Source organism: Drosophila simulans, chromosome 3L, assembly GCF_016746395.2.
Source record: "Drosophila simulans strain w501 chromosome 3L, Prin_Dsim_3.1, whole genome shotgun sequence".
NCBI lineage: Eukaryota > Metazoa > Arthropoda > Insecta > Diptera > Drosophilidae > Drosophila > Drosophila simulans.
Genome location: NC_052522.2, coordinates 16,574,956 through 16,589,246, shown reverse-complemented (window position 1 = coordinate 16,589,246; position 14,291 = coordinate 16,574,956). Strand labels below are relative to the sequence as shown.

At 44.0% G+C, this 14,291-nt stretch overlaps 6 protein-coding genes across 6 annotated transcripts in view; 1 reads left to right on the top strand and 5 right to left on the bottom strand.

Annotated features, from left to right (window-relative positions):
* LOC6738401 (four and a half LIM domains protein 2) overlaps positions 1 to 1,124 on the bottom strand; it is a 58,683-nt gene extending 57,559 nt beyond the window's left edge. Inside the window, exon 1 of the mRNA XM_016171612.2 lies at positions 990 to 1,124. The gene's annotated coding sequence lies outside the window, so the exon portion shown is untranslated. The remainder of the gene's footprint in view (positions 1 to 989) is intronic.
* A 274-nt stretch (positions 1,125 to 1,398) lies between these two features.
* LOC6738397 (coiled-coil domain-containing protein 22 homolog) lies at positions 1,399 to 3,259 on the bottom strand. The gene has a single exon (XM_002085170.4). The coding sequence runs from the start codon at positions 3,143 to 3,145 to the stop codon at positions 1,481 to 1,483; it is 1,665 nt and encodes a 554-aa protein (XP_002085206.1). The 5' UTR covers positions 3,146 to 3,259; the 3' UTR covers positions 1,399 to 1,480.
* A 581-nt stretch (positions 3,260 to 3,840) lies between these two features.
* Positions 3,841 to 14,139, top strand: LOC6738393 (opsin Rh4). Its single transcript, XM_002085166.4, has 2 exons — positions 3,841 to 4,530; positions 13,420 to 14,139. The coding sequence occupies exons 1-2, from the start codon at positions 3,942 to 3,944 to the stop codon at positions 13,965 to 13,967; spliced, it is 1,137 nt and encodes a 378-aa protein (XP_002085202.1). The 5' UTR covers positions 3,841 to 3,941; the 3' UTR covers positions 13,968 to 14,139.
* LOC6738396 (probable palmitoyltransferase ZDHHC24) lies at positions 4,568 to 6,056 on the bottom strand. Its single transcript, XM_002085169.4, has 3 exons — positions 5,631 to 6,056; positions 5,162 to 5,259; positions 4,568 to 5,103 (listed from the first exon to the last, which is right to left on the bottom strand). The coding sequence occupies exons 1-3, from the start codon at positions 5,973 to 5,975 to the stop codon at positions 4,680 to 4,682; spliced, it is 867 nt and encodes a 288-aa protein (XP_002085205.1). The 5' UTR covers positions 5,976 to 6,056; the 3' UTR covers positions 4,568 to 4,679.
* Positions 6,139 to 7,577, bottom strand: LOC6738395 (probable E3 ubiquitin-protein ligase sinah). Its single transcript, XM_002085168.4, has one exon. The coding sequence runs from the start codon at positions 7,401 to 7,403 to the stop codon at positions 6,345 to 6,347; it is 1,059 nt and encodes a 352-aa protein (XP_002085204.2). The 5' UTR covers positions 7,404 to 7,577; the 3' UTR covers positions 6,139 to 6,344.
* Positions 7,855 to 12,920, bottom strand: LOC27206300 (E3 ubiquitin-protein ligase sina). Its single transcript, XM_016171608.3, has 2 exons — positions 12,111 to 12,920; positions 7,855 to 10,394 (listed from the first exon to the last, which is right to left on the bottom strand). Exon 2 carries the CDS (start codon positions 10,271 to 10,273, stop codon positions 9,329 to 9,331), a length of 945 nt encoding a protein of 314 aa, XP_016032224.1. The 5' UTR covers positions 10,274 to 10,394; positions 12,111 to 12,920; the 3' UTR covers positions 7,855 to 9,328.
* Positions 14,140 to 14,291: the final 152 nt, after the last annotated feature.

Here is a 14,291-nt window from a genome sequence, read left to right as displayed (position 1 = left end):
AATAGGCGAGCTATCATATAATTTTGTTAGGCGGATATCAGACTAATCACATTTGCTCAACAAATCAACTTTGAAAATGTTTGCCATATTTACTGCCAACCGGATGACTGGAAAGTGATTTACTTTAATTAAAATTTATCACATATTTATGATAAGTAAAGTCGGTAGATTTAAAATGAAAATTGAGCCTGCGGGGGTGTATTTAAACTGGTATTTACTGTACTCGCAATCTGATTTCAATAACAGTTAAGGTAAAAAATGAAAAAAAATAAACAAAACTCTAATGAGTCTGGAAGTTTGGATCGTATGCAAAGAATGTTGTCATTGGACTATTTTTAGAAATAGACGTCACTAACAAAAACAAAAAAAGGTGAACCGGAACGCTTCCAAAAGAATGTGGTTGTTGTTGTTGTTGTTGCTGGCGAACGTTGATTGACCCCGAATATGAGGAAGAAGAAGAAGCAGAAGCAAAGCCGGCCGGCCAATTAATTGATTTATTCTATTCGATTTTCCACTATCTTTTACTGCTTATTTTTTATTTAATTTGCCCCTTTCTCTCCAATTCGACCTTCAGCGTGCTGCAATTCTAATTGGAATTCAATTTCAATAAGAAGAAGAACGAAGAAGCAACAGTTTGTTGCAGGAGCCGCACGCACACACACGCACGCACCAACGAAGGCGCACGCACACATGCACACACTTAAGCGCGGCTCACACGCACACCGGTTAAACTTGTTATCGGCCGCATGCAAGAACCCAAAAACTACAGCAACAACAACACAAAACTCTAGGCCAAAAACAAGTTCTGGAATATCAGCAGCAGCAGCAGCAGGAACAACAACAACAACAACACCGCACTCGAGTGTTTTATTTTGAAACACGGCTTTTTCTCGCTGTTAGTTTATTGCATTTTTGTGGTAGGTAATTTAGCCAGGAGTAAAAAGCAATGCACACACTAAACACTAACACACACAAAGACAGTCACTCACTCGTTGCCGCGCAAACCAAAAACAAACGAAAGTAAATCAACGTAAAAACGAAACGAACGCGATCCGCCGACGCGCTTTTGGCTTCAGCTTTGGCTTTCAAAACACTGCGAAAAATACGAATGTTGCGGCTGTTGGCCAGTGTGAACGTAGCTGGCTAAGGCAGAAAGAGCAAAAATACCAGACACAACTGAAAAATACCAAAGTGAAACAGACTTCGAAGGACGACTATGTTAATACCCTTTAAAAGTAAAAGCTTATAGATATTCTTTATCCTGAATACCTTGTTTTATAAAATAAAAACATATGTTACACTCATATTTATTTTAATTGAAAAATAGAATAGATTTCTAATAAATTTGATATATTTATCTGTGAGAAAGCATTGAAACCAACTAAAGAAAAACGCTGCTTTTTGACTAATAAAATGAACGCTTGGCGTGCATCAATTCGTTTATTGTGACTGGTACTAGTAAACAAGTGATTCCGCGTAGCTAACTCCTTGCGTTCGTCTGCTCCACGGCACGTATTTGCTCCTGGAGCTCCTGGATGTGCTGCTCGAACTTCTGGATATCGCCGGTGATCTGCTGCAGACTGGTCAGCACGTTCTTCAGTTTCTCGCCATCGATTTGTACCTCCAGTTCGCGGATCTGCTTGGTCACGTTACCCGTGAGTGAGACGCACTCGACCAGTTCATTGCAATTGGCGTGCAGTTGGGCCAGGAGCTTGTAGGCCCGCTTCGCGTGGAGATCATGCTTGGCGCTCTGGAAGAGCAGGTCGTCCGTGTAGTTGAACTGGCGCTGCAGCTGGGCACCCACGACATTGAGCTGCTTTTGGAGTTGCCGCGTGTCATCCAGAACTTTGTAGATATCCGCTCGTTGCTTGCGTATGTTCCCAATGAATTCGTGTATCCTGCGGGTGTACTCCTTGCGAGGTGCCAAGGACTGACTGGCGCTACGCAGAGTGGCATTAAGTTCGTTGTGCTGTTGGGTCTTGGCCAGAAGCTCCTGCTCCAGCTGCTCGATGCTGTTGCGAATGCTCTGGACCTCCTGAGCCTCCTTGGCGGTCTTAAGTTTCTCCAGGCTTTCCAGCAGCGGTTTCCTGTAATCCTGCCACTGCTGGGTAAGCGTGAGCCTTTTGCTTTGCGTGGATTTTAGCAGGGCCTCCAGTTTGGCCAGGTTCTCCTCGGAATCGGCGAGAACCAAGGAGGTGCGTTCGTGCAGTTTGAGCGTCGGCTGAATGCGACTGATCTCCTCGCTCGCTTTTGTTTCCCGCTGTTTCAGAGCTGCAATGGCAACAGCGTGTGCTTTGCGTTCCGCTAGCAGGGTTTCGCATTGGACTCGCAACTCCTGGACTTGGTCGCTTAGTTCTTGGATGGGTGAAGCCTCCTCCTCCTCCGCACTGGCGGGCGGTTGCACGGTTGGAATTAGGGGCGTCGCTGGATCCTCACTGCTCACGAAGATAAGTGTTGAATCCGGCAGTATCTGGCCCCATCTGTCCAGCTCATTCTTGTGCAGCACCGAGGCGACGAGATCCGTCGAGGTGGAGGAGGTTTGCTGGAAGAGATTGGGTGCCTGTTGATCGAGATACTGCTGCTGCTCCTTGGAACGCTCCTCGGGATTGGCGGATGGAATGTTGAGATTGATGTTTGGTCGAAATTCAATGCCCAGGCTACTGCAACCGAGCAATTTGCGATTTCCCACGGAGCGGGCAAACTGTGGCACCCAGGGTGTCTTCAGTTGCTGGGCAAGCTCCTTTCGGATCTTTCGCTCCAGGAGTTGCCTGTGGCTCAAGGTTTGCGACTTGCTGGCACCGTCCTCTGTGCCTTGACGCTCCCGCGGAAGTTGCTCGATGAGAAACATCAGCAGTCGCCGCAGTTCCACGGCATTGGGATACAAAAAGGTCTGATAACCAATATCGCCCCTGTAACCGCTATCCTTGCATCCCTGCGCCAAGGAGCTGGCCACTCCGAAGCGCTGGGCCATCGCTCCGCCGGGCAGAGACCGTGGAAGCTGTAAGTCTGGACGAATCTCCGCCAGACAGCCGGAGACTGCTCGCACCACCTGTTCCGGGGTGAAGTCGGACAGCTCATCCGTCGGCTCGATGGCCGCGTCCACCTGGTGCAGCTGGTGCATGATTATCTTGTCCACTTCGTCCATGATTCGCTTTATTTACTATTTATTTTCGCATTTTAATGGGAGTGTTTTTTTTTTGTGACCCACTTGTGACAGTCACAGCGATTCGCGAACAAGTTGGTACGGCAACGTTAGCGGGTTTCTGGAACCGATGTGGCAGCACCATTAAATTCAAAAAATTCTTCGGTTCTAACTAATTCGTCTGTTTTAAAAATTTTATTAGCAACAGCATTAAAAGCAATTATTAAATTCGGTTAACGCACCTGCCACAAAACAAATAATTATACTCAAATAGGATTGGTTAATTTAATATTTACTTTGAAAACATTTTTGCAGCTTTCTAAGGTTTCTTGGGACAATGTTGACAAATATCTATTTATATAAACGTAAAAATAATAACATATTTATTTCTTGGACAATGACCAATAAAAAGGCAATCTTTCTTTGAGATTAATACAAATTTCGTCATGTTCGAAGATATTCTTGTGTCACCCCCTTTTAGTTTTAACATTTACATTTACTGTACCCTGAAATTTTAACCCTGACACAATGTCTTAACGTCATTATTTTATAACCAACCCTTTGCCCGTGATTGAGCGAAATACTTGCTGATAAATTTTTACAGCAGACAGGGCAGAAAATCGTCTTTGCGGGCACGCAACCACAAAGTCTAATTGAATTTGGTAGGCAGCACAAAATGCGATATAAACGAGGCATCGAGGTGATTGGAAACAGTTCAGCCCTGTGGCGCACACAGAGCGAAACGGTTAGCGGTTAAGGCGTATCGGTTACGAATCGGTTCGGTATCGGGTTGACCGGTATGGAGCCGCTGTGCAACGCCAGTGAACCGCCACTTCGCCCGGAGGCACGGAGCTCTGGCAACGGCGACTTGCAGTTCCTCGGATGGAATGTGCCGCCGGATCAGATCCAATACATTCCGGAGCACTGGCTGACCCAGCTGGAACCGCCCGCCTCCATGCACTACATGCTGGGCGTCTTCTACATATTTCTCTTCTGCGCCTCGACAGTGGGTAATGGCATGGTCATCTGGATCTTCAGCACATCCAAGTCGCTGAGGACACCATCCAATATGTTTGTGCTGAACCTGGCCGTCTTCGATCTGATCATGTGCCTCAAGGCGCCGATCTTCATCTATAACAGCTTCCATCGAGGATTCGCCCTGGGCAATACCTGGTGCCAGATATTCGCCTCCATTGGCTCCTATTCGGGCATTGGAGCTGGGATGACGAACGCGGCCATAGGATACGATCGATACAATGTGATCACCAAGCCCATGAACCGCAACATGACCTTCACCAAGGCGGTGATAATGAATATAATCATCTGGTTGTACTGCACACCATGGGTTGTCCTGCCGCTAACCCAGTTCTGGGATCGATTCGTGCCAGGTGAGATTGTGTGTATCCTTAAGTTGAAAACCAGGGATTTCTTAGAAGTTTTATTTATAAATATCTAAAATATTCATTTTTTTCTGGAAATCATTTTGTAAAGTTCCTTAACAACACACATTTAATTTTTAAGACAATGGTGGGTGCTATCAAATAGTAGTGGGTGCCTGCTTGGTTTGCCACTGAGTTCCATCGTGAGGCAGAGGACTCCTAATGCTGGGCGAGATAAATGTCCACAGGCCTCGTTTTCCCATGAAGGCCATGAAGTTGCCTAGCAGTCCTTGATTGTATCTATGATCCTTCGGCGTATAGAATGTGGTATTCAGATACAGGACTGGTATCTGATATCCCAACATTATGAGTGAAAGAATCCAGGCATAGATGTTGACAACGAAACTTATGTTCAGTGCTATTAACTCCCAGCTCATTGGTTTGAGAAATAGGAAAATGCTTGAAAACTGTAATACAACATATTGCCTCCGAATTTGTTCATCAATTATAAGCAGATTTACATGCGTTGCCAATGACAAAAGTGACCCAATATGCATGTAAACTGTGAACCAGAAAAAGTACCTTTGGAAAGATATGTGGGTAGATTTACAATAATATCGCTGTCACCAGTGACTATTACCTGTAATTATTGTGGCCAACGCAAGTCGCAGTGAAGATGCAGTGATGATCCCGCCTCAGAATGCAGCATTCACACACTTTGCAGTGCCAGGATCTGGGCTGTTTTCAAATGTTTCAAATGTTTTACAACCATAAGGATATTTTATAACCGTGTTATAGAGTGATCGCTATAGTCGAGTTCCTTGACTATCAGATACCCTTTATATAGTAATCAAGATCTTGATGTTCATACGGACAAACGAACGGACGGACATACGGATATGTCTAGATCGACTCGGCTACTGAACCCGATCGAGAATATAATACTTTATAGGGCCATCTTTCAATTGTTACATACTTTTTAAGGAGTAGAGGGTATGGTACATACATATGTATACTTAGGTATAATGTTTCGTATCCGCACTTCCACTTTTTACAAATGCTTTGTCGTGGATATACAGATATAACATATTCTATGTCGAATACTTTACCGGCACTAAAATCTGGCAGTGGTCACAGAAGTGCCACAGGTGCTCCTCCTCTGGGCACGGAATCTGCCGATCCTTGGGCAAGGAAGTCACCGCAGAGGATTTGCGATGGCAGGCTAGCATATTTCCCAACAGATTGTAGACAATGAATAGTGCCATAAGCCAGGCGATCTTCAAGAACAGTCCATCGGGGTCATATATCTTGGGCAACATATAGAACATTTCCACCAATAAAAAAAGTACCGTTCCCACTAGAATCAATCCTACTGCGCTGGGATGTACGATCTTTGCGAACCGCTTCGGATTGGCGTTGGCTATGTACTTGCATCCTACCATCATGAAGCACATGTTTATATAAATGATATAAGATATAGTGAGAATTATGAGTTTTATGTGTAATTCTAGGGCTTCTTTTGAAGTAAGCAAATGACAAGTATCTAAGTGAAATAAGGATTGTAAATAAAATTCACCGGATATGAAACCCTATCCAAATTATATATGAAACTCTTAATTATAGTTTTCAATCCTTTATTGCCAAATGTAATTCCTAAAACCATCAACACAACTCTTTTGAATCATGGTGATCTTGAGTGGTTCCTGGGAATTCATATGGCTAGCACATGTATCAATTCAATATGCACTTATCTAAACACGCTAACAGCTACCAATCAGCGACGTCCAATTTATAGGGGGGCAGAGATACGGATACGCTAGTGGTTAGTTGGTATGCTCGTGCACCTTCCTAATGACCACGTTCAAGGCGAGATTACCATCCTCGGAGAACAGTTCGACGGTGTGCTTGTTGAGCACCAGGAAGTCGGCGTTGGTGAACGATGAGAAGTTCTCACGGATTGATCTTGGTTTGGATTGCCAGCGGAGAGTGCGATTATAGGCATCCAAGGAGATATTATACACAAACTCGGCGGCATCCTTCATGGAGCCGATCATACGGCAGGCGGTGAAGTACTGCTGACAGCCCTCACCCAAATTGATCTTCTCCAGCGAAAGGAGGAAGTGCCGCCCATGGCAGGACTGCACCATTGTCCAGTCGAGGGCACCCTCCAGATTCACATTGGTGGCCAAGAAGATGATGTCGTTGCCCTCCATGGTGATCACGTTCTCGTGCGAGTTCATCAGGTGCTGGTATACGTCCCTCAACGGTCCCTGCCAGGAGCACTTGTCATCCGGATACGGGCAGAAGTACGGACGGCAGTCGCAGTCCTCCTCGTGCTCAATCTTCTCTGCGTAAGACAGCCGCGCTCTGCAGCCGAAATGCGAATGCTTGCAGGGAAAGACCAGCTTGGAAGCCACCTTCTCCATTGCCAGGCTGCGGATGTTGGTCATGAACACCCGGCAGACGGGGCAAATGGTCAGCTTCGAGCGGCAGGTGGAGCAGATGAGGTGGCCACGCGGGCACTGCATAATTGGCGGCATTATGTAGCCAAAGCACACCGGGCACTCCAGCAATGCCATTAGAAAGTCGTCTTTTGCACCACTGCGTGTTGTGTCCAATGGCACATTGGCCACAATTCCCGACTGCACAGCCACCGAGTCCTTCCGCCTAGACGGCACCAGTTCTCCGGCAGCGGTTTCGTCCGGGGATTGCCGCTTGACCACCACAACGTGCGTGGTCTCCTCCGGCGGCACGACCAACGCTGGTGCCGATTGACGACGCGTCAACATTTCTCCGGATGCCGTTGGAGATTCAATTGTCCTTTGCGGACTAACCCGCTCAGGCCACGAATTCAACTGGAGGCGTGAGTTACGAACAGACATCTGAGCTTCAGCCAAAAATAAATACGCGAGCTATTAATCCTAATACCTAACAACCAAACGATTCTGAAGAATAAGTGCCGATCCAAATTTTTTTTTACTTTTTTACTGAAATTTTGGTTAAAAGGATTCGAAAATACAATCTGTATACCACAATACAACGAAGCTAAAAGTACACTGAGCTACTTTTACTTCGGAGCCTACTTACTTGAAATAAATTTAAAATCAGCTTAAAGATTTATTTTGAATATTAGATTAAGTATCTCTAAGATAACCTCAACCAAACGACTTATTCTTTAAGTTGCTTAAGTTGCAATTGCTGCAACTTTCCAAATCGCATTAGAAGTAACGCAAGTATCTCAAAAATAATCCAAACTAAACAGATAGTAACTGATTTAAATCGACAAGTTTACAAAGTGGCCCCTAGATTAATTTCAATAATTAACGAGCATTGTTTACTTTTACTAATCATGTTTATTTCAGTTTTGTAGTTTTGTGTCTGTGTGAGTGATCTCATATGGTAGTGGCGCGGTAAATCGGCGCATTAAAAGCTAATTACGGTGCAGATGCTTAAAATCATTAATTTTTCTTCCGTTTTCGATTGGGAAACGTTGGCCGAATGGAAATCAAAACCAAAACATGAGCCAAACCGGGGAGATCGTCTAAACTAGATAGAAATTTAAACATTAACATTGCTTTTTATGTTTTGGGGGGACTGGGGGGGAAAATGGGAAGGGGCAACTGTCTTTTTAGCATTGCGAAAAAAATTTTCTTTTTTTTTAGTGTGTTTTTGTTATTTTGTGATGGTTTGGCATGAACAAAATTGCGGGTCGCAGTTTCGTTTAGGCTGCAACTTTCAAACAACTCTCGAGTTATTACAGATTATCGCTATCAAATATTACTTTTCTTTGTGGTTTCGCTTTTGCCGCTATCGTTATTGTTATTAGGTTTGTTAATTTCGTTAAACTGTTCGTTTTACTTATTACCATTTACAAGTATTGTATAAAATAATTTACATTAACTAAACTAGACTTTGCAGTACATGTTCGAGTGATGAGTGACCTCCTCGCCTTTCTTGCCGTTCTCTTCGTTTTGGTGAGTGGGTCTGTGTTCCTAGCGTTCACTGTAGTGGGTGGTGGGCACGTGGGCACGCGCAGGCAGCTCTGCTCCAGGTGTGTGGCCCTTACGAACTAAATTAAACTAAAGCAGAACCCCATGAACTAACAAAACGGGTAACACTGAAACTTTGAAATATATAGTATTCTGTGTGCGGTAACTAAAAAATCATGTCCTAGAACTAGAGTACCAATCGAACCGATTAGACATACAAACATACAGGTCAGCCACGATTTTCGCATTCGACAGGAAACTGTGTTAACTAAATCCGTGAAATCTCGCCAAAAGTATTGGAAATTTTTCAGCAAATGAGTCGATTTACACACACTCATGAGCAAACAGAAAATCAAAATACGAACTTTAAACGCGGTTTTACAGGTTTAACCAACGTGTGCAATAAACACTGAACATCACTTAGCAATAGCTTTCATACGCTTTCCATTTCGATTTGGAAAATTGTGAGTGTCTTAGCCAGTTTTATATTCAGACAATTTGTCATTGTTGTGCGAGCACAAAACAATCATTTTACCTAATTTAAAAATCAAAGAAAACTGCGATATCGTGTCGAATGTGATAATCGAAACAGCCTGATATTTCCATAGATATATATACATATGCATGTAAGTGGCTCTTAGAATAGAGAATCATTTTTATAAAACAACTCTGCAAAACTCTTTCTTCTTAATCTCCAGACTCACAATCTGTCCACGAGTTAGACGCCTGATGCGAACAGGGGGCTATAAACTATATATGTATTTGTATCGGAATAGTAAACACAAGTAATGAAAGAACTCGACGAATTGACAGTGCGTTTAGACCAGAGATATGGTCACGTTGATGCCCAGGTTGCCATTGTCGGCGAACAGTTGCGCAATCGACGTGTCGAACACCAGGCAGTCCGAGTTGTGAATTGCGGAAGCGACGCCCTCGTGAATCGAACGCGGCATTGCCTCCCAGGTCAGCCGGCGTCGGTTTCCGTTCAACTCTAGGCGGTAGACAAAGTTCTCCGCTTCCTTGCGCGACCCTATTAGCTGAACGATTGCAAAGAACTGCTGGTGTCCGTCGTACTTCTCCTGCTTCTCCAGCACGAGCATAAAATGGTGGCCGAAGCAGGACTGCATCATTACCCAGTCGACGGCGCCGGGCAGGTTGATGTCTGTGGCCAGGAACACGATGTCCTCGCCCTGCAGCGTTGTAATGCTCTTGTGCGACATCATCAGATGCTGCATGACTAGGTCCAGCGGGCCCTGCCACTTGCAGCTGGCGCCCGGGCACGGACACAGGTAGGGCCGGCACTCGCACGTCTCCTCGTGTTCTGTCTTTTCCGTGTAAACCAGCGAGGCGGTGCATCCGTAGCCGGAGTGCTTGCACGGGAACTTGACGTTCGAGGCAACCTTCTCCATCGCCAGGTTGCGGATATTCGCCAGCGGACCGCGGCAGGTGGGGCAGCAGGTGAGCTTTGAGCGACAGGACACGCACACCAGGTGCCCGCTGGAGCACTGCAGGATCGGCGGTAGCACATAGTCAAAGCACACGGGGCATTCAAACAGCGAGGTCAAGTCGGCGGACATGCCCGCATCACCGCCACCGGCGGACGACAGCGAGGAGCTGGACGACGAGGATGTGTTGGCCGAGGACGTGTTGCCGGCACTGGAGGATCCGGTCGATGTGCTCGTGTTGGGGGCCACTCCCGTGGCACCGGCTCCTGCTGCTGCTGCTGTCGGTTCGCGGCGCTTCGGGTTGATTTTATTGGACATTGGAAGGGTTCTCGCAACGGCACGAATGTGTCTACAATTCTTCTGGGTCCCTGCAATTCTCGCCAGGTTCAGGTTCTTCGCCCTCCCGGTGGCTTCGACAACGGCTTTCTTGTGCTTCTGTCTGAAATGAGATACAATCACAAGTCGGTGAGTAATGCGGCCAATTTCGTCATAGCAAAAATTTGTTTCTTTTTTTTAATTTTTGTTGGGTCAGTGATAAGAAACTCCAAAAAACAATAACCTACAATACACATATTCTAACAAATATAGTTTGTTACGTTTAAGCTAAGTTAACCCAAAAAGAACCACAAAAAAAAATCATAGAATAACACACTGAATAAATGCTGGTATCGATTTTGCTGCTTAAGTTCGGAACATACTATTGATTTCAATTTTCTTTTCTACTATTTTGCCCAGTGGGACATGAGTAATATTCAAGCTTATTTTTCGATGAAGTAATAAACTTTCCATTAAAATGAAATGAATGCAAACTGTGTAAGCAAATTCTACTCGATTGCTATAAAGAATGTCGCCCAGCAAGACTACTATCAAAGTGCCTTGAGCCTTATTAATTTAAAACTTATTTCACGTAATCACTACTACTAGGTAGTTCGATTTTCGTGCCGCCCAATAGAAAAGCCACAGCGATTTATCATTCCTGACCTTAACCTTGCCGTGGATTCCCAATTGTTGTCATTACCGAAAAAAGAAAACACACGCATTTGCGTGTATGGGAATTGCATTTAAGCAATTACTAAAAGCGGAACGTATCGAACCAGAGTTGGTCTGCGAAAAGCAAAGACACAGCCCGAGGTCGCCGTCACGTCTCCGGTCGAAATGAAGGCCCGATTCCGATTCCAACTCGGAGCCCAACACCAAAAGCCTCTTGGCGGCACGTGTGGAACGGCGCAAATATGTTGGCTCTTATCAGGCGGAGCTGACGGAGCCGACGCTGATGGACGGCCATTAGGGACGTCGACCCATGGCGGGATTGTGGGATGGTGGGTGTCGTGCTGGTTGTAATGGGTGTGGTTCGGTTCCACGGGTTTGTCCACTTTGGACAGAATGGGCACATATGAGTATGAACAATATGCTGTGGGTGCTATGGTGCGCTTATAAGATAAATATCAATATAAATATAAAGTTTTCGTAATTGTTTAGCTTTGATGTACAAACATAACTTGTTCTCTTTCCTAACGCGAATATATTTATATTTCCTATATGATTGCTATTATAATTGTGTGTCAAAGGAGTTCAGCAATATTTTTTTAGATTCGAAAACAAACTCAAACCTCAATAATAAATAATATGTTTCCTTATTAACCCAAAACACGCATAAACGTACAAATGCTTAATACTTTATTCTATATATTGGAAAAGTTATTTTAACATTTGCCATTACGAAATTCGTAACTTCGCCCGCATAAACGTAGAATCGTAAACGCAATGAAAAGTGCGTAACGTAACAAATGCAACGGGGAAGTGTAAGGGGAGGGTGGTGGTAGGGGGTGGCAGGAGCGGGGAGGGCAACTCACACACTTACAATACAGACACAGATCGCACACACATAATTAACAGTTCGTTTACGTTGCGTACCGTTGGAAATGTTCATACGGGGTAAAAATGGTAATTGCCACAAAAGTCATAGCCATGAATATAATTAACTTGGCTTCTGCTTTCATGAGTTGCAAAATGGTAAAATAGAAAACGTAAGTTGCGGTGCAAAGCGAAATGCGACTATCTTTCTTTAATTTAAGCCGCCATTAAGTGAGACTAGGCTGCTGTTTAAACAGCAATAACAACTGCGAAATACATAATCGTTGATATGTAAACTTACATGACAGGCTGCCTCCAAGAAATTGTGCCGAGGTATTGGTGCCCCGCTGCGTTGGTGTGTGTGTATGTGTGTATTTTATTTTTCTTGTTATTTTTTTGTTTCCTTTTTTATCAGTCAGTCAGCCTTTACGGCCATGCACACACACACACGCATACAGCCAGCATGTGTGTGTATATATCCTAGGTGCAAGTTCCGTTTTTTACCTTGCAATTTGTTGTTTTTTTAACCGCATATATATATATAACCAATGCAGGTGGTTTTGCTACTGCACACGCACACTGGGAAAATGGAAAAACTGTTTTGATTGCTTTTCGCCTTTTCGTTCACCTTGCAACGAACCGAAACTCGAAATTCAGGCGTGAGCTAATTTCATTTGGCTTTTTATCTAATTTTCTTTAACGCGACCCGCACACATACACATTTATTCATATTTAGCTTTACTAGTTATTTTCGCCTTTTCTGCCTCTGTGTTGATGCTGATGTTGTGTTGTTGTTGCTGCTGCACAAAAATAAACCATTTGCATTTACACACAGGCAGCGAAATGGGTTTTTTTTTCGTGTGCCTCACTTTTTCTATATTGCGTTCTTTGATCGCCGCACTCGGCGTTTATTGCACTTGCCCTTGCGCGGTGTGGAATTCAGTCTTTTTCGGCATTCTCCATGTACATTGATCGTGATGTCTGCCTTGGCTGATTAATTAATTAATTTACTTTACTTTACTAAGTTTCTTCTAATGTCCGCGTCGGTTGCAGAGATGGAACCCCAATTGTCGTCTATTCGATTCATGATAGTCGATTACAGGCAATCGGCAACATCGCAGTGCCTCCTGGTATCTATCAATTGCTGTTATCGATTACTGTACAGCCTTGCCACGTTTCTTATTAATTAATTAATTAATAGAAGGAAAACATCAGTTTTGAAATAATACAAATCGAGTAAGGCGCATAATTCTTAAAGGATAAAAGTTGTAGTCTGTTACTCTGTTATGCCATGCATAAATTTTTAAATTCATTAATAAATACAATTTTACCCTCTTATAGTATTTCCAATCAAATGACATAGGCAATACAAAATATTAAATAAAAATATTAAATAAAAATATCGATAGGCGATACATTGTCTTTGTTTCTCATGTGTGGCGGGAATCTTAAATGCTTACAAACTTAGTTTGGACCAAGAAATTCGAAGAAACAAATTTTATTTGAAAGAAATTTATGGAAGAGTAAAATTGTGTTTAACAGATATGCAGTAATTAAATAACCTAATACCAAAAATCCCATTAATCTTCTTCACTTTTATGCATTTCCAGAGGGCTACCTCACGTCCTGCTCCTTCGACTATCTTTCGGACAACTTCGACACCCGGTTGTTTGTGGGCACCATCTTCTTCTTCAGCTTCGTGTGTCCCACGCTGATGATCCTTTACTACTACTCCCAGATCGTGGGCCATGTCTTCAGCCACGAAAAGGCGCTAAGGGAGCAGGCCAAGAAGATGAACGTGGAGTCGCTGCGCTCCAATGTGGACAAGAGCAAGGAGACGGCCGAGATACGGATAGCCAAGGCTGCTATTACCATCTGCTTCCTGTTCTTCGTGTCCTGGACGCCCTACGGCGTAATGTCGCTGATCGGGGCATTCGGGGATAAGAGTCTGCTTACACCAGGAGCCACGATGATCCCGGCCTGCACCTGTAAACTGGTGGCGTGCATAGACCCATTCGTCTATGCCATAAGTCACCCCAGATACCGCTTGGAGCTGCAGAAGCGCTGTCCCTGGCTGGGGGTCAACGAAAAGTCTGGGGAGATCTCTTCGGCGCAGTCCACTACCACCCAGGAGCAGCAGCAGACCACAGCGGCATAGAAACAAGGACAACTCTACCCTAACATAACCGACCATGTAACATGAAAGCCAAGGAAAATGTATAAAATACCGACAACGAAACTATAAAACATTAATTTTATAATTTGTAGTGTAACATTCTTGAGTTCGAAATAAATAAATAGTAACTTATTGCAAACGAAGTAGAAAATTAGTCCAGTTTTTCATTTGGAATTCGGTTTTTAGATGTCGTTATTTTGTCACTATTTCTACACTTACCTGTGGAAATGTTGAAATCAGTTCAAAATTTAAATAAAAAATATAACTCTAATCCTAAACACATTTACACAGTTGTTTGGAGACTCT